Raw genomic sequence first — 19,655 nt, 5'->3', positions numbered from 1 at the left:
CCCTTAGGACACTCTCTGAAGCACATGGTTACTGCATCCTCCCTGCCCTTCCCACCTGCAAAACTAAGCAAGTCTAGGGGTTTCTAGTGACTAAGCCACCAAACGTCTTTTATTGTATTTTCTGCCTCAAATTCACACACCCCCATTCTAATCCTACTTCTGACCCAGACTTCCCCTTTGCCTCTGGGCAAGTCACTTAACCTCTCTGCTTTAGTTTCAGGGAGAACAATGCTTCTTCCCCTCTTAGGGTTTGCAAATTTTAATGAATGCGTGGGAATTCTTGGAGGATGAAAAGCATTCTGAGTATTCCTATTATTCCCCTGAAAAACAAGGATTCAAGACAAACTGATACTTTCCTGACACAGGTGAGCCTGAAATTAAACAGAGCCACAGACCTCAAAAGGGCAGTGTTTAGGTGGCTCCACGGATCCCTAGGAGAATAGATGGGCATTGATATCAGTCTAGCTTTCAGAGAGCAGGCATCTGACCCACTGTCGAATGAGAAAGTCAGCACTCGCAGCCAGGCCCAAATGCACAGTCAGCTAATTCCTCTAAACCTGAGGTCGTCGGCCAAAGATTCTGATCCTCCCATTGCCCAAAAGTAACCCACCAATGTTATAGATCAGCCCTGGGCGATTTCCTTGCTGGATGACTTTCAAAGCTCGGACACCACTACCACCATCCAGGGAGAAGGCCTGACACCAGCCCGGCATGCCTTCAGGATGAATCCCCTTTCCGATTCTCATCGTGCAGCTGTGGGGCAGAAAAGCAAAGATGTGCATATTCATCCACAAGCAAGTCTTACCGATCCGTTCTCATCAGGGCAGGCTAATGTGGCTATCACCCGGTTACTAACAGCGACGTCATCCTCACTCTCACGTGAATCCCCAGCGGTGAGAAAACTAATCAGTGGCCAAACTCTCGTCTTAGAAGTTCTTAGAAGTAGCTGCGTGTACTGACAACAGTACATGGAATGCCCTGACATCTATAGTGAGCACTCCAGGAGAAAACGCAGGATTCTAGAGTGTGAAACACAGGGCTATGCTGCAGGACCATTCCCCTGAAAATCAAGGAGTCAAGAAAAACGCTGAAAACAGTACGTAGGAAGGTGTGGCTGACAGCACGTCACCTCCGGGAGCTAAGACCCTCATGTCAGCAAAGCACCGTCCAATTGGCTGGCGTCCAGTCTGATCCTGGAGCCTAACCCCCAAGTGTGTGCTCCAGCTCCTCGCCAACAGGCAACGCAGCCCTGGGTACAGGGCACCCTCACGGTGAGCCCCAGTGTCCTCATCTTGAAATATAACTGTTCCTGCCCTCCCTGATGCTCGGGAGAATCCAACAAGATGGTCGACATGGAAATACTTTGTAAACTGTGAATCCCGTGGATGAAATAAACTGTGACAAATGCTAAGCCCTAGATTTGAAATCCTTTGACGAACTGAATGAGACAGGGCTTGCTGAATGTGTCAAGTGGCTGGCTGTGTCACCTACAATGGCTGGAACTCTGATTCCAACACTAATCTAGGTTCCAGCCTCCCTGGAAAACACATCTGTCTCAACCGAAGTGCAGTACTCCAGAAACCTTCCTGTTGAGCTTTCAGCCAAATTCTATAGACGATGGCATATGCCCTTTTAGCAGTATTTTACACCCATTTACTTATCTTTGGATTAGGGCTATAAAATTAGAACACTCCTATAAAAAGCAGAACATCAAAACCAGGAACAAAAGTGAATTAATGTTCCTACCATACATTAAAAGGACATGTTATCTAACCCTCACAATTGTTAATTTTCCCAGCCATGGAACGTGCAATGAGTGTTTTGAGACCATGAGAAGGCACATTTTGGAGTTCAAAACCTTCCACTAACAGCCCTGATTGGGCCAAAGGGGCCAAAGGGCCAGTCCATCCGCTCTGCTCTCTGATGCCCACTCCTTGTCCAAGGCTACAGAGAAAAGGGAACTGCAGAGAAGAGAAGAACACACAGGTTTCTCTCCATCAGCAGAGTTATGAATAGAACTCCTTCAAATACATGTAAAATAAAACTAGCTTTCATTATAAACCAACAAATGGTTTATTTTCAGGATCAAATAACACAGAAATTAGATCTGAAAAAATCCCATTAGGTCATGGTTCTAGTCCTCTGCCAAGTCAGGATTGTTATCTGTAGTACAGTTCCACTTACGTGGATATATTATAGCCTTTGCTAATTTTTCCCCTTCCCTAGGAGCTTATTTCCCCTTCTCATAAATAACAGTACTCACAGGTTTGGCTGCTCTTTGTCAGCATAGCAGAATAAGAGAGGGCTCAGGCTCCGGGCCAACTCATGTTCCTCAAACTGGCCTGCAGCATCTGTCTTTGCATTGTCCTGTCTGAAGATCAGTGGTAACCCTTTAGGAAGGAGGGGAAAAGTTCATATCAATCCCACCCAGTCTACCCATCAAAGATGCAAATGGTAAAGGGGAAAAATTGGCAAGGGGGGAAATAGTGAAAATCGAGTTCCATGGGCACAATCTTATCTAAGGACAGTTCTGACCGTGATCAAGCACATATTACAGAATCAGTACAGTCTCAGCTTAGACTGTTGAAGTCATCTGTTTGCATTGGCTCCATTTAGTTAGCTGAGCAAATAGGTCTGAATTCCCATGACCAACCCCAAGGCTTCCTTGGACAGTCTCTTTACATACCTGTTTTGTTAATGAGCCAATATGGAGCGGAAATGAAGATCTTTAAGGATCCTTCAGCTCGACACACAATCCGGATGGTGAGGTTCAGTTGCCGCCGGTTGATGTCATAGAGTCGCATTCTCACCATATAGTTTTGGGTCCCAGGTGGAATGAGCAATTCTTTACAGAGGGGAAAGTTCTCCAGTGACACCCCTGAAGAAGGTACAAGCTATTGTCTTTCCGGATTCTCACTCGAGTTTGTCAAAACAGCTCACAGCAAAATTAAACTGGATTCCCTTTGGAAAAAATCACTAATGACCTCAAAGACCATTTTCCTCTAGCTGGGGTGAGAACAAACATGGAGTACATCAGATGGCCTGGAAGTCACACTAGCAGTCTACACTGCAGATGAGACGAGTCAGAATTCCAACGAGCTACTGACAATGATCATGATCATTAAAGGAGTTTGATGTAAGTCAGACCCGGTGCTGGAACCTGCCTTCAAATTCCCAGTCTGGCTTTACTATCTGCACTGAACCTCTCTAGGTCTCATCTGCAACAGGTGGTAATAACAGGACCCCCACAGCAGCACTGTGATGAAAAGCGATGAGCCAGGTAATGCACGGCACTGAAGACCAGGGCACCAGTAGGGGGACAGGCCACGTTATACAGGCCTTGGTAAACATGGGAAGAAATATATTAGAAAACTAACAACTTAAATGCCAAAGACCCATCGTCTCTAGAATGAATGACTAGAGGCCACGGGGTAGCCCAGTGGTAAAGGGCTTGCCTAGAAGGACTAACTACCTCTGCACCATTTTCCTTTTCCAAATGAAGCTCAAGGATTTACACAGTTGCAGAAATATAACCTTGTCACTGTGGGACACATTGCTCAAGGTCAATGAGTTCGAAGTTCCTGGGCTAAAACTTGGAGATGACACCTGCCTCATCCTGAAATGTGTGCTACTGTGCAGGTCAAAGGAGACGATGCGGTGAAAGTGCTTACAAAACTGTATAAAGATACTTGTCCACGCTGTCAAGACCTAGACCTGTCTGTGGCAGTCTTAAAGAAGGATTTTCTGACCAAACTGCAGGTGTACCCCTTTAAGTGTGATATATATGACTCTCTGCCTTGACTTGTTCTCCCCTACAATTAAAAACTCCCTGTTGCATTAAACACTTTAACTGCCATTTCTTCATCCATGAAGTGGGACAAAGGACTCCTGTTGGCAGGATGACAGGAGATCCCATGTGTGAAAGAGCCCAGCTTATGCCTGGATGCAAGTGCTTGGCCACATTCATCCCTTCCCTGAAAACAGGAGGAGAACGTGCCTGTGCTAGGAAAACCATGGCTGAAGACTGAGTGCTAACTGAACACCACGCGAGCAAAGATAGAGGGCTGTGCGGTGCATCCTCTGAAACCTCGGTTCGGTTTTCCTTCCACCTGCTTCGAGCTAGCTCACTGAGACATGCCAGGTGCACGACTTCTCCACGCCGCCCGCTGAGCAGTCACAAAGTGCTCATTGATATCGTGCCAGGATTGCTACAAATACCCGAGGGCGACAGCCTTACCCAGCTCCACGTTCTGGGACGTGTCGGCAGTGTGGAGGGCCACCTCTCTTCCAGGCTTCAGGGTTCCATTAATTGGCATGCCTTTGACGTAGAAGTCAAGCTCACAAGGCAGCAAATTGCAGATTACCACAGTTGGCAGAAGATATATGGTATGCCCTGGCTGTCTGAAAATCTGTTTTGCACTGTCAGAAAATATGTTTGAGGGCATGTAATCTGGATAATTCTCTTTCTTTATAGCCACACAAAACCTATGAAAACAAAATGGTGTAAAAATCATCAACTTGAATGAGAAATTTTTTCTCCTTAACTAAATAATATCAAAATAGCTCAGTAAGTCAGTAAGATATTTGCAATTTTTAATACAAATACATCTACTGAAATCTAAGACACAATAAAATGCACGGATTTTAGATGTTCGATTTGATGAGTTTGGGCAATTATACACTCCTCTTTTGAGTGGTGGCTCCACTCAAAAGCAAGTCACAGACCATTTTCTCACCCCAGAAAGCTCTCGTCCCTTTCCAACCAATATTCTCTCCCTGCCGTTGAGCACCCACTTTCTGGCACTCGCTGCTGTGGGTCAGTCCCATGTGTTCCTGAGCTGCGTATGACAAGAACAGGCAGGTGCGCTGCTCGAGGGCACTCTCTCCCTGCTTCCTGAAGTCTCACCCAGTCAGCATGCACATCACACCTCGCTGTTTTTCCTTGCCATGCTGAGAATCACTGGTTCTTCCCTCACCATCTTGTTGACATCCACCCAGGCTGTTGCCAGCTGAGGGCTACACAACCTTCTGATAAAGGCATTTTTGTGCACACAGGCCTTTACGTCTTTTAGGTAGATCTACAAATGGACTTGCTTTGTTTTTATAAGAAACTGACCACATATTTTTCCAAAGTAGCTATAGCACTTTACACTCTCACCAGCTATTTATGAGAGTTCAAGTTTTCCCACACCTTACCAACATTTGGTGTCATCAATCTTTTTTATTTTATTCATTCTAGCGAGAATACAGAATTACTGTGGTTCAGATGCATTCCCAAAATTATCATAGATGCTAACCAACTTTTCATTTTTCTATTGGTAGTTTGTACATTTTCTTCTGTAAACTGTCAGTTCAAATCTTTTGACTCTTCTTTTTTTAAATTTTTTTTTTAGTTGTCAATGGACCTTTATTTTATTTATTTATTTATTTATTTATTTACTTGCTTACTTACATGTGGTGCTGATAATTGAACTCAGTGCCTTGCACATGCTAGACGAGGGCTCTACCACTGAGTCACAACCCCAGTCCACTGACTATTCCTGTTGTTAGGTTATTTTTAAATTTTTATTTCAAGGAGTTCTTTATGTGCTCTATTAAAAATCATCAGATATATATCTTTTTCCTCAAATTTGTGGTTTATCTGTTTCTTTTCTTATTGATGCCTGCTGCAAAACCAAAAACTTTCTTAAAAGTCTAATGTCTCTAATTGTTTTTCGGAATTTAGTGCTTTTTGTGTAATAAATCTTAGCCTAAAAGGTCATGGATACTTTCTAAAACACAGTGGTTCAGAGTTTTATATTGCGGTCTATGAACCTTCTCACACCAATCTCTGCAAGTGTGAAAGGGTTTGTTCACATTAACGAAGGGATATTCACTTGTTCCACTAATATTTCTTTAAAAGATATTTCCTTCCCCTATTAGACTGACTTTATACCTCGATTAAAACTCAAGTCTCAATTCATATGTGAATTCCCTTTCTGTTCCCTTGATCTATATTTCTGTCTTAATGCCAATAACACAGACTTAATTATTGTGACTATACACAAGAGTCTTGAAAACAGGTTTTGTAAGTCCTCCAACTTTGTTGTTATTTTTAAAGATAACATTGAATATTCTAGATTTCTTGCATTTCCATATAAATGTATAATGAGCTCCTCTTTTTCTTCAGATCTATTTATTGAGAATGGAAACTTTAATGACATCGAGTCTTCCAACCTGCTAACATGGAATATCTTTTCACTTAAGATTTTTAAAATTTCTCTTAGACAGGTTTTGTAATTTCTAAGGTAGAAGGCTTGTACATCATTTGTTAGATTGAGTTCTGGGTATTTGATATTTTTTGAGCTATTATAAATGGTATTTTTCTAAAATCATATTTTCCAATTATTTATTTATGGCTAGAATATAAGTGGACAATTGATTTCTATAGATTGACCTTGAATCCTGAAATCTTGACAAATTAGGTCTAATCATTTTCTTAGTCTATGCTATTTTCTACATATCCAATTAGGTCGTTTGCAAATAATAATTCTACTTCTTTTCAGATCTTTATGCTTTTTCCAATTTCTTATTTATGATTTACTTGTCTTATTCCAATGGCTAGGACTACTACTTCCCTGTCAAGTAGAATGTTGATCTTGAGGGAAAGGGGTTTAAGGGGTTTAATGTTTCATTGCTAAGTGTGACATTAGCCAGGCACGGTTGGCATACACCTGTAATCTCAGTAGCTCAGGAGGCTGAGGCAGGAGAATCACAAATTCAAAGTCAGTCTCAGCAACTTAGCAAGGCTCTAAGCAACTCAGTGAAACCCTGCCTCTAAATAAAAGGGCTGGGGATGTGGCTCAGTGGTTAAGTGCTCCTGGGTTCAAGCCCCGGTAACAAAAAAAAAAAAAAAAAAAAAAAAAAAAAAAAAAGTTAGCTGTAGGTGTATCACAGATGTCCTTTTATAGTTTGAAAAAGTTCTATTCTTAGTTTGCTGGCTATGAAGAAATGAATATTTGTGTTGTCCCAAAATTCATATGTTGAAATGCTGACACTCATGTGATGGTATTTGGAGGTGGGCTGAAGGAGGTCATTAAGTCTAGATACAGTAGCAGAGGTGGGACGGACCCTAATATGGAATTACTGTGATCATAAGAGGAAGAAGAAAGGTGAGGGGTGCCTTTTCTCTCTGCCTGTGAGGACATAAGAAGGCAGTCATTTGTACGCCAGAGGAAGGCATTCTCTAGAACCAAATCTCGACCTTGATCTTGTACTTTCCAGTCTCCAGAACTGTGAGGAATGAATGTCTGCTGGGTCACCCTCTGGTCTAGGGTATACTGTTACAGCAGCCTCGGTTGACACACTGGGCATCGGCATGAATGGGTATGAAATTCCACCAAATGCTATTTTTTATTTGCATTTACTGAGATGATCTGATGTTTTTCTCTTTTATTCTCTCAAAATGGTGAATTATTTTTACTTATTTTCAAATACTAAACTCATTTTGCATTTCTGGGATAAACCCCATTTGCTGACATTTTGTTAACACTTTTTTTTTTTTTTTTAAACATTTTGTTAAACACATTTGTACTTAGTTTCCTTACAGTATCTATACAGGTTTTAGTGTCAAGAACATAGTGAGCCAACAATGTTATGGTTTAGATATTAGGTATCCCCCCAGAGCTCCTGTGTGAAACAATGCACGAAAGTTTAGAGTCTAAATGACTGGGTTATTAGAATGCTCATTCAATTAGTGCATCAATCCCAATGGGGATTAACTGGGTGGTAACTGTAGGCAGGCAGGGTGTGGCTGGAGGAGGTGGTCCCTGGGGAGGGCATGCTCGGGGGTATATATTTTGTCCTTGTTGAGAGGAGTGCCCTCTCTGCTTCCTGGTGCCATATTCCCAGAAGCTTTCCTCTGGCACAGACTTCTGCCATGTTGTTCTGCCTCACTTTAGGACCCAAGGAATGAAAATAACCATCTATGAACTGAGACCTCTGAAACTATAAGCTCCAAAATAAACTTTTCTTCCTCTAATTGTTCTTGTCAGGTCTTTTGATCACAGCAATGAAAAAGCTGAATAAAACAAGAACTGTTTCCTCCTCTATTTTCTGAAAAGCCTTGTACAGAACTGTTATTATCTCCCTCTTAAATGTCTGTAGAATTCACTAGTAAAGTCATATGGGCTTTGGAGTATTCTTTATGGGAAAGATTTTTTATAAATTAAAAATTTTTATTATTTTTTTAAATTAAAAATCATAAATTTACATAGGGCAATATTGTTTGATTCATTCTGTTATTTTTCCCTTCCCCCCACCCCTCCCACCCCTCTTTTCCCTCTATACAGTCCTTCCTTCCTCCATTCTTACCACCCTCCTTATCCCTAACCCTAAACCTAACCCTAACACTAAATTTTAAGTGAGGTATGGTGGTGCACACCTGTAATCCCAGGAACTTGGGAGGTTGAGGCAGGAGGATCACCAAGTTTAAGGCCAGCCTTAAACTTTTCTCAACATGAAAAATAAAAAAGTGATGGAGAGGCAGCCCAAAGGTAGAGCAACCCTGGGTTCAATCCTTAGCACACAAAAAATTAAAATTTTAAAATAGATATCAGTATGTTTGGATTTTCTACTTCTTCTTTCTGTCAGTTTTGGTAATTCATACTTTTCAAGAAGGTATTATGTAAGTATGGAACTTACTGATATAAAATTGTTCTTATCTCTTTTTTATCCTTTTAATGTCTGCAGATCTGTAAAGATATCTCCCTTAATTCCTTATATTGATAGTCTTATATTGATAGTTCTAATTCCTTATATTGGTAACATGTTTTTGCTCTTTTCTCCTTGGTCAGTCTTGCTAAAGGATTATCAGATTTATGAATTTTTTTTTAAAAAGCCAATTTTGACATTGTTGATTTTGTTTTTAAATTCATTGATTTCCACTTATTTTTACTGTTTCCTTGTTCTACTTATTTTTAATTTGCTCTTCTTTTTTATATCTTCCTAATAAAGAAGATTAAATTAGAGGTTTTATATCTTGTAAACAGACACATTAAAACTATAACTTCAAGGAACTGCTTTTTGCTACATACCTCAAATTTTAACATGTCTGGGTTTTTCATTATTGTTCAATTTAAAATATTTTCTAATGTCTTTTGTGATTTTGGGGACTCTCTCAAAATATACTGTACGACTTCTGAACATTTGGGGATTTTCTGGGCATCTTATTGTTGCTGATTTCTAGTGTAATTCTATTGGAATCAGGAAATAGTCTGTATGATTTAATTCTTTAATATTTATCAGTCTTTGTTTCAGCAGGCGGTATCTCTTAATGAACATTCCACACGTTGAGAAGAAGGTACCACCTGGAGTTGTTGGGCAAGATATTCTGGAACATCAACTGGAACAAACTGCTTGATGGCACTGTTCAAATGGCTTTTATTTTTCTTAGTTTTTTTGTTCTTTAAATTTCTAAAAGTAAAGTGTTAAAATGAACAACCATGTGTGTGCATTTATCTATTTCTCCCTTCAGTCTATTAACGACTAGCAAATCTGGAAAAAGGATATACTGGAATTCTTCACTATCCTAGTATGCCTCCTGTAAGTTCAAACTAAATGCTTTTTTTTTTTGGTGGTACTGGGGATTGAACCCAGGGCCTGGAGCAAGCTAGGCAAATGCTAAACCACTGAGCTATGTCCCCTAAACTAAATGAACACCTGTCTTCACTGTAAAGGAAACTAAACCTAATAATCTCTCATCTCTAGGAGTTGGAAGTCCAAGTTCATAAAGATCTCATGACAGATAGCAATCCAGTGTCTTTTCCATCATTAAATCTAGTAACATATTACTTCTATCCTGTACGAAAGAAATACAATGAGTTTAAATGGCTAGGCAATTTTACAAAATAGTCAAGGAAGTCAGTGTTGGATACATGAACCTTTATCTAAAATATTTTAAAATCTTTCATTCAGAAAAACTCCCGCCCCAGGATTCTGCTTGCCAAGTTACCGGGAACTGGCTGATTCCTGCGAGTTTCCCTCCCCCGGCCGCCTTCCCTGCGCTCAAGGGCACAGCAGCACTCTGGTCTCACCCCTGAGAACCGTGTGTCAGCGGGGTGGCCGTAAAGGAGAAAAGCCAGCCAGGCCGCACCAGAGCTGCCCTGGAGTTCTCACGGACTGGAGCTCAGAGAAGGAGCAAGACTTCCGGGGTTTGGGTGAACACTACTGAGTCACTCGAGTGCTGAGGAAGGGACGCCAGAGGAGCCAGGCTGCAGGGGGAAGCGGGGCCAGCTGCAGGCGGCGACACGCACCTGAAGAAGCGGCTCTTCTCCGTGTCCATGGAGTGGCACTCGCGCTTGCTGCTGCTCACCTCTGCAGCCTTCACCACGCTGGTCCAGTGGATGGGAGCCTTACAGAAAAAGACGCCCAACCCTTTGGGCCGCGCCTGCAGCCGCCAAGAAGTGAGGTGTAGAGGCACCGCGAAGGAGGCCCCCGGCATGATGGCGGGCAGCAGCACCGGCTCTGCCACAGAAACAGGCGTTAGCCCCCGCAGTGACCTGACCTCCCCGGGAGACTGACTGGCGGACGGGGCAGGCAGACCGCGCGTGCTGGCTGCCTGGGGACCCTCACTGGGGAGACTGGGGACCACGCCGAGCGTCATTCACGGAGCGCCCGCTACGCTCCCCACAAGCAGCACGTACTGTCGGGGGCCGACGGGCTGTCCAGCCGCAGCTCCATGGGCGTCTCCAGTCTGTTCCTCACGATGAGGGCGGAACGCACGGTGATGACCTTCCGAGCGCTGCCTTCCATGGTCACGGCGAAGACCACCCGCACAGGCGGCAGCGAGGAGAACTGCGGGAGGGAGGGAGAGCAAAGAGCTGCGCTGCGGGGGCGCGAGACGGGGCGAACGGGGCTGTCAGAGCTTTCTCCTTTCTCTGCGATGCCCCGGGAACCGAGCCCGGGTGCCCCACCTGAGAGCTGTGTCCCCGGCCCTTCTGGCCTTCATGTGGGGACAGGCCCTCACCATACATACAGACTGGGCTCAAACCTTTCATCCTCCTGCCTCAGCCTCCACGCCCCCAGGACTTCAGGCGAGTGCCTCTGTGCCTGGCTTAACGGCATCATATAATCACCACGGCTCTCAGCGAGACTGTCATCCAACCCCAGAGCCATTCGGCTGATAAGGGAATGAAGGTGCTCTAAATATATACTACTAAAAACAGCCAATCCTGAAAACAACCACGAAAATAAATAACCCACTCCACTATGATACCGCAAAGCTGCCACAAAGAAGCACTCCGAGGCCTCCAGACACCTGACACGGTGGCAGTGACCCGCCCCGTTTTCCGCCCTGGGGTTCCTACACGTGAGACCGTTTTCACTGAAGGGGATCAATCTAAAGAGCTTCCACAGCAACTACAGTCAGAAACCCTGGGGAAGGACTCTGCAAGACCCCAGTGGCTTGCCTCCTGCGGCATCTTCCTCTCCGATGCACATCAGACTGAGAAAACCATGCGCTGGGGATGGCCCAACGGCACACAGCAGGAGGAGCCTCCGCGAAGCCAGGGCGCTGGGCGGGGGGCCTGCAGGGTCCTCCAGGCACGCACCCCTCGACCGGCCCTGGAGGCCCTGTGCTATTCCCTGACAGTCCGCAGAAAAACCAATATTTATATTTCAAAGAACTTTAAAAACAAACTTGTCTTCCTTCGCGATCCTCCTCCAGCCTCTGTGTAACGCTCAGTCTTTCATAAACAACACACTGAGGTTCGGAGGCCGTAGGTGGCAGCCTCCATGTCCCGTTGCTGTGGGTTCCCTCACACCTCAGCACACTCTCTGGGCCACCAGCATTACAAAGTCCTACCTCAGGCACACCAAAGAGGTTTCTGAAAGCGCTGCCCCAGGAACGAGACAACGCTCCCTCCTCACCGGGGAAACAGACCCTACCTTCCAGAGTTCTCATTCTGCAGCTTTGCTATTAAAGCAAACAGCATGTAAGAATCGACCCAGTAAATAAGAAAGCAAAGCGCTCTGTGTTCACCCACAACGTCTAGAAGTCCAGATGAAAAGGCGTGTTTTCAGAGGGACACAATCCTAGGCACAAATCATCATCCAAGTGCAAGCCTCCCTGGCCCAGCCCCAAGGCGACCTGGACAAAGTCGAGGCCAGCAACAATCTCCAGGTCGCTGCTTCCAGGCCTGCCTGGACTTTCACATTTCAAAACTTACTCAGGAAGAAGAAATTATAGGCAAAGCCTAAAAAGAGTTTTTAATATCACTTTTGCATAATGCTTCAAAAGCTAAATAGATCACTATGGAAAATGGCATGAAAATTCTTCAGAAAATGTGGAATGGAACCACCATTTGACCCAGATATCCCTCTCCTCAGACTTAAAATCAGCACACTACAGTGACGCAGCCACATCAATGTTCATAGCAGCTCAACTCACAATGGCTAAACTATGGAACCAACCTAGCTGCCCTTCAACAGATGAATGGATAAAGAAAATGTGGTACATATACACAGCAGAATACTATTCAGCCTTAAAGAAGAATGAAATTATGGCATTTGCAGGTAAATGGATGGAACTAGAGAATATCATGCTACGTGAAATAAGCCAATCCACGCCACCAAAAAGGCCGAATGTTTTCTCTGATATGCAGATGCTAATTCACAATAAGATGGGCGGGGGCTAGGGAGAATAGAGTTACTTTAGGTAGAGTGAAGGGAGGGGAGGGGCTCTAGAGGTAGCAAGGATAGTAGAACGAATCAGACATTATCACCCTATGTACATATGTAACTATACGACCAGTGGGATTCTACATCATGTACAACCAGAAGAATGAGAAATCATGCTCCATCCATATGTGATGTGTCATACATATCATAGTGCACTCTACTGTACATGTAATTAGAACAATTATCCTGCGGGGGAGGCAAGGATCGTACTGTTTCCTTCTTACTTACATGACCTCTGGACTAGAACATATGAAATAAGAGTTCCACCAGGGTACATTTCTATTTAATTTAGAAATAAAAGAAAACCTTGGACTAAAACAAGTCCTGCTTTTATTCACTGAAATACTTAGTCACAAACATCAAATTAGGGGCAAATATTTTCCTGGAAGTTCTTGGAAAAGGAAGGTAACTATTTATAGAAAGAGGCAGAGATAATCTCCAATCACATATACATCACAAAGGCCTCTGATCGTCAAGAAACATACATCTACGTGTGGTCCAGCAGAGGGTACACACTCAAAAAAACACAGTAACAACAGGAAAATCATACTCACATAAACCTGGGGATGAATAATATTTGTTCTGCTGCTCGGGCTGCCAATCTAAGAAAGATTCATAAATCAGAGTCAGCACAGGCCAAAGGTACTAGGCATCATTAAGTTCAACGACAATATTCAAAGTGTGGTATTTGAAAATATTTTCAGGTGAAGTATGTTTACCATGAAGATAAGACATCTTCTCTTGAAAAATTTGGACAAAACAATATTCATTCTACACCATCCTGGGCATGCAAAATCTCTCCAGGACACATCCAAATGGTCCTTTTGTTGCTAGACATGAATTGAGGCAGAGATGTAATCCGAGGGAATAAGGGTGGTTTCTCACTTGCTAGTTTTTTTCCCTAAGATGGTGAGACACCAGAGAACAACCATGAAAATGAACACTTGTTGAACAGTATTCTCCAAAAACAGGTTTTAAGAGGAAGGCCGCAGCATCTCTGCAAAGCTGCAGGTGGCCCTCATCACGGGCTGCCCGTGAGTGAGGGCAACTGTCCTGTGAAATGTGGACGTCGGACCAGGGCGACAGGGCAGCTGATCAGTGCAACGCCAGCCTCCTCCTATAGCCCCATTCAGGGAAGCTGCTGGCCGGGCCCCAGACTGGCCCTGTACCCCCAGGGCTACAGGCTGGGGTGACCAGAGGCCAAGGCAATGCGAGCCTGTGTGGTCAGAGGGTACACGACAGTGGCCGGCTCTCTAGGTGCTACAGAAGAATTTAGGGACAGAGCTAAAAGGATCAAGGAGCAACATTAAAAGAAACATTAGAAAGAGAGTATACACTTGGGAAGCTGACCACCACAGAACTGCCCCCAGTACACAGGTTCCACACCCGTAGATTCAACCAACAGCGGATCCCCTGCTGTGCAGCGGGGCCTACAGTGCTTTGCAACCCTACTGAACATGTGCGAACTGCTTTTCTAGACTTTACTCCCGTAACAATACAGTACAGCAACAACTTATGCTGCACAGACACTCTTAGGTGGAAGGATAATCTAGGGATGACTTCGAGCGCTGGGGGGATGCTGGGAGGTCACATGCCGACAAGCTGCCACTTCACACAACAGACGTAAGAATGAGGATTTTGGTGTGGGGGCTGTCAGGGGTCTTGGAACTAATCTCCAAAGGACACCAAGGGATGACTGTGCTCATATTTGGTTGACTAGTACATAGGCCACCAGGTCCACTGAGTTTATAAAAGAGATTTGCCCAGGTGAGATCATGTGTACCTGCCAATTTAAAATCTTGGTTTCTACTGTAATTAACTATAGGCCGGGGTCATCTACACTGATGACCCAGGCCTGTGACTGAGCCAATACAATCTGATGTAGCCTCCCTACAACTAGGGCAAGTAGCAAACAAGAAAATGTCACCAGAACAAGGGTATTACAGGCTTAAGCATCTGGGAGCCTGGTTCTGAGAGGGTGTGGCCACGGCCCACTGACACTACTCACCGTGGAGGAAGATGAATTTTTATCTGGTGCAGCATATCGGAAAAAAGTCCCAACTTTGTCCACAGACACCGGGCTCACCTGCTCCCAGCCGTTCACTCTCACTTGCAGCTGGTGAATCCGCAGGTCATGGGTGTGTCTGTCAGGCAGAACACGGGGGACTATGAAGACAGTCTCAGAAGGCAAAAGTGGAAGCAAAGACTCCACTCTGACCTGCTATGTAATGAAACAAACACTCAGCTAGCCAAACCTCTGGAGTATTCGCTGGTAACGGGAAATCAAGAGCAGAGTTTAACTGGGTCTTAGGAGAACAGCACAAACTCCCAGGTCTGGAGAGCCCGAGCAAGAGGGGCACTCGCTCCCCACTAACCAGGTCTCCCCACAGCCCCGCTGGACCTTCACAAGACAAGAGTGAAAATCATCTCAGTGGGGCACGAAAACTGATTCATGTGACCACACTCCTGGAAATGCACAAAAACATTTTCCTTCTTGGTTCTTTGGCTGACTCTCCTCTTTCTCTCAAAACCACAGGCCATCGCTGGCTCCAGCTCTACGTGCCTGCTGCAGGGCACTCGGAGTTTCAGGCCCAGGGTGCTCAGCTGGGGGTGGAGCAGAAGGCAGGGGCAGAACGGGAGGGATGGCGGAAATTGCACATTTAATTCTATTTTAGATTTTGCCTAATTCAAGCCAGAAGCCTGAAGTGGGAAGCTGAGTTTGAGGCTGACAGGAAGCAGGGAGGGAGGCACGGAGTGGGGTACAGTGTGCCAAAGGGGAAATGCCAGAAAAGGGATTTATTTTGATGAATTCAGGCAGAACAGTGGGACTTGAAAAGGGTCACAAAACATGGAAACGAAAACGGAAATGGCAAGGACATGAAGCTCTGGCTAAAGCGAGAGGCAGTGCTTATTCAGAGATGCTGTCCAGTCCCGTGGCTTCTCTAGGAACCTCATGAAAGGACAGGACAACGGCTCGGACCTTTCCCCTGGAAACTGCAGTGGCTTCCAGGGACACAGGACCAGCACAGGGACTTTTTTATTTTACTCCTTTTTGTCTCTCTCTTCTCCAGAGACCCATATATACACAACCCATGCCAGGCAGGAATAACGTCCATGAGTACAAAACCATCAAGAGGAAAAGGTGGCACTGGACCTCAGCACCGTGAGAAGCACAGGACTGCAGGAGGCTGAATCACCCGCGTCCACGTCCGCTCAGCTGAAAACAGTCTGAGGCGCAAATCCTACAATCTGCACCCGTCCAAATACCGAGTCTCCACCATTCACGCCGGCTGGATAACCCTTCCATTTAAAAATGTCTGCAAATAATGGGGCACTTCCTTGGACATCCCCTCGCCCTCTGACCCTACAGCTAGCTACAGCAGGAGGGCATGGGTCAGCGGTCGCCCAGATGAGTTTCACACACCCTTCTTACCCTCACTAGCTCCACTTCCTCAGGCCCTCTGCCTGCTGAAAGTGCCACATGGAACACACACATTAAGATTGAGATGAGTGTATTGGCTTTGAGAACCTCTTCAGAATAGCATGTCACCACTGCATCGTGGAAACCAGGCCAGTATGTGATGAACTTGAGTGTTAGGATATCTACGCTTAGACAAAATTATGAGACACACACAGGTATCTCCCCACCTGCTGAGTAAGCGGATAGTCAACAGAAAGAAATGTATTTCCAAGACGGCAAGACAGTCCACATTTTTCTAAGGAAACAGCAATTTTCAAAAATATCTTTTAAAAATAAAACATTAAAGGCGGGAATAAGTGAAAAGAGAAAATATGAGGGACGATCATTGAAACTCACTTTTCTATTATTTTTTTTTTTTTAAAGAAAAGAAGAAACAACCATACTTTACCTGTGTCTTAACTTTCCTCTGGCTTCAAATTCAAAGGGAATCTCTTCACCCGTGAGGACTTCTCGCCACTCACTGACCTTGTGCGCATCATCCAGAAATGCTCCGTTCCCTTCTGGGACCACACCTGGACTCCCACTGTGGGACAGCGCCGCCCTGGAAGCAATCGGAGGGACCCACTGTCCCTGGTCCCCACCTTCCCCTCCAAAGAGCTCGGGCCGAGGAGAACCTTTTCGGGACAGCCTCCATCAGCGAGGGAAGAGCCCCGACCACCGGGGAAGACCTGAGCCCGTGACCATGGCGTCCCAGGCCCAGTCACAGCTTACCCGGATTTTTAGGAACAGCTGACACTGTCACTACCTAGTCACTTAGCTCCAGCAGCAGAGTCAGGCACGCATAAAGGAAGGAATGATTTTTAAAAGAACATTTAAGTGACTGGCTAGAATTTAAAAGACCTGAACTGTTAAACAGAACAACCTCCCTTCCAGGGCATCATGCTTAATGCAGGCAGCAGAAATGCAGTTTAAATCAGTTGATTCTGTTACTATTCCGTGTGCTTCATGGCCTATACTCGAAAGTCACCGGGTATTTAGAGATCTAAATAGGCCGAGAGTTGTCAAAGAAAGTTCTCGCTCAGCTTAGGTAAACTCCAGCCAATTCCATCTGTGCTGAAGTGGGCCTCAGATGTGGAAGATAACTCCTCGGGGGCTGGGGAGGATGGAGGACATTTCTGAAGCAGTGTGGGAAGCAAAATGTTTAGTTTAATAAGCAGGCAGAGCTTCTGTAAGAAGGAAGGGCGTGGAGGCTGAGGAGAGGCGTGGGGCTTTCCTTTCGCACCTCCTACGCACGCCCCTAACTTGCGTGCCTTTGCCTTTAAACAGAACACACACCAGGATGGAGAGCAGTCTGACTACTTCAGACTCAGGACCAAGGTCTCTGCCTGCAGAACCTAGATGCAGCGCCTCCGTCCTCCATCTCAGGAGGACAGAAATGACTGATTCCGACGTAAACCCAGGGCTTTCAAGAAGGGGTTCTGCTGTGCTGCTGCTAGGAGGCTTGGGGACAAAGAAGGTCCCACGGGGCAGGATGCATGCGCCTTACCTGGTGGGCGTCGTGGTCAGTGTGGCAAACCACAAAGTACACCCCGTGTGGTTCCTCAGAGCAAAGGGGACAAATGGCTGCCGGCGTTTGGGAGTTTTCACCTCTGCTGTGACCAGACCAAAGAGAAAAGGCCGTTAACACAGGCCTCCACCTGCAAGGTGCAGACCCACCTCCACCCCCAAGCTGCCTCCTGCGTGAAGGGGCTGAAGGCAGAGGTAGGAGAGAAGGCATCCCCAAGGCTAGCGTGGGGACAAATGGAAAGTCAGGTGTGTACTGGCTGCATGCCATGTCCTCCCCTAACTCTAACAGGCCTTATCACTCAGAAGAGGGCACGCATCAGGGCCAGCCTTGACTGGAAGCAGACAGCCCACGTCCCGGGAAACATATTCTCACGGGGAGCCAGGCAAACAGTGGCAAGATACACCGTGAGTACTTGTCTCAGCCTCGTCCGCAAAGACTTTACTTAAGGAAGCTTCCCCTTATATAAGTTACCCTTCGGCCATATTATAGAAAATAAAAACATCCTTTGCCATTCTCTCATTATAATAGTTAATTTTTTCTCCCTGGAAAATCAGGGCTATACTATCCCAAAGCAGTTAAAGTGAAATTTCTAGCTCATTTTTTAACAGACATCACCCCAGCTGCTGTAAGGTGGCCACTGTGGAGGCTACAAAAGAAACGTAAAATATGGCTTCACTTCACAAGAGCCTCAGATCAGGGAACCTGCAGGGTAACAACAATCAATACAAAACAGTAGGAACCAAGTTCTAGGGGCAAGTGACCTGCCTACAAACACTGTAAGAAATCCAAGGTGTGTGCTCAGGTTGCTCCAGACACTCGAAGGCCCCTCTGACCTGGGCCCTCTGTGACCTCCACTGGCTACAGATACTAAGGGAGGCGGCAGCAAACCACCAGGTGGTGGAAGTGGCAACACAATGTGGGCTGCTTCCAGCTGACACAGACACAGGGGACCGCAGGCCCCACCCAGCCTGAAATCACAAAGATCGCAGAAAGACGTGACCCGACAGTCTGCAGCAGGAGAGAAATGGCACCTACGCAGGGCAGCAAGCGCCAACAGCAGAGAGTGGGGGCAAAGCAAAGTATCCTGCCAACGAAAATCAAGGCAGCAAACCACAACCTGTCCTGCTGCTGCCCTGCCAGGAGGGCCTTGGGCGGCCTCTCATAGCCAGCGATTAGCACCACCTTTTAACAAGCCATCGCTTTCTTTGTCCCTTTATATCTTTTAGTTTCCAGAAGGTACTACCATGAACACTGCCAAACAAGCCATTTCGGATTAAGGCAAGTTTCACTCCGATAACAACGGTGGCTCTGGCGAGTCTACAGTACAGAAATCTGCTAAGGAGGTGAGCGGTCTCCAGTGTGTTCCCACAACTTGTGGTCAGTCATCTAAAGATACCCAAGAACTTGTTAAAGGTAGTCTTCAGCGAGGAAAATGCCCACTTTTACTCCTGGGGCCCCATCTGGTTCACCAGGTCTGCCTTAAAAAAAAAAAAAGAACAGTGCTCATCAAGTAGAACATTAAGGAACAAGCTGCCAATAGAACTGGGCGAGGGGGTGAGCAGTGCTCACTGTGAGCTCTGAGGTGCCTCCCTCAAGACAGCAAAGAGCAGCTTTTATTTCGGCAAATAAAGGGCCACGAGGAAAAGGAGCCAGATGTGCTTTCACATCCCCCTGTGAGCCAGACTGGAAGTTTCCACTTGCAAATCAGATTTAAAATAACAGGTGGCGGATGGCTTTGATCAGTCTGCAATACAGAACAAAGTACCAGGAATCCATACAAAGATATCCATAAGCACACTGCCTTGGCACTAACCAGCAAGGGCAGGCATACTGCTTAGGTCCCCACAACACAACAGCACAGACTTCAGCCACCATTTCTCAGAAGATAAAAATTCAGAGTGCACACAAATCCAAACCCAACACCAGGGAACAGATCTGACATCTCCTGCA

The 19,655-nt window shown here is 45.5% G+C and overlaps 1 protein-coding gene across 5 annotated transcripts in view; it reads right to left on the bottom strand.

Annotated features, from left to right (window-relative positions):
* The window catches only part of VPS13D (vacuolar protein sorting 13 homolog D), a 247,996-nt gene that overhangs the window by 119,578 nt on the left and 108,763 nt on the right, over positions 1 to 19,655 (bottom strand). For 3 of the 5 annotated variants that reach the window (XM_079142502.1, XM_079142504.1, XM_079142506.1), the window contains 10 exons: positions 17,685 to 17,790; positions 16,587 to 16,739; positions 14,726 to 14,861; positions 13,272 to 13,319; positions 10,683 to 10,833; positions 10,293 to 10,503; positions 4,238 to 4,485; positions 2,687 to 2,878; positions 2,264 to 2,390; positions 611 to 753 (listed from right to left, as the gene is read on the bottom strand). In XM_079142502.1, coding sequence (XP_078998628.1) covers positions 611 to 753; positions 2,264 to 2,390; positions 2,687 to 2,878; positions 4,238 to 4,485; positions 10,293 to 10,503; positions 10,683 to 10,833; positions 13,272 to 13,319; positions 14,726 to 14,861; positions 16,587 to 16,739; positions 17,685 to 17,790 — 1,515 coding nt within the window. The remainder of the gene's footprint in view (positions 1 to 610; positions 754 to 2,263; positions 2,391 to 2,686; positions 2,879 to 4,237; positions 4,486 to 10,292; positions 10,504 to 10,682; positions 10,834 to 13,271; positions 13,320 to 14,725; positions 14,862 to 16,586; positions 16,740 to 17,684; positions 17,791 to 19,655) is intronic. The other 2 variants (XM_079142503.1, XM_079142505.1) reach the window with 1 other exon arrangement.

The sequence above is a fragment of the Sciurus vulgaris genome, assembly GCF_902686455.1.
Source record: "Sciurus vulgaris genome assembly, chromosome: 1".
Classification (NCBI taxonomy): Eukaryota; Metazoa; Chordata; class Mammalia; order Rodentia; family Sciuridae; genus Sciurus; species Sciurus vulgaris.
Note: the sequence above shows the minus strand (reverse complement) of the source record. Positions and strands in the feature narration are given on the sequence as shown.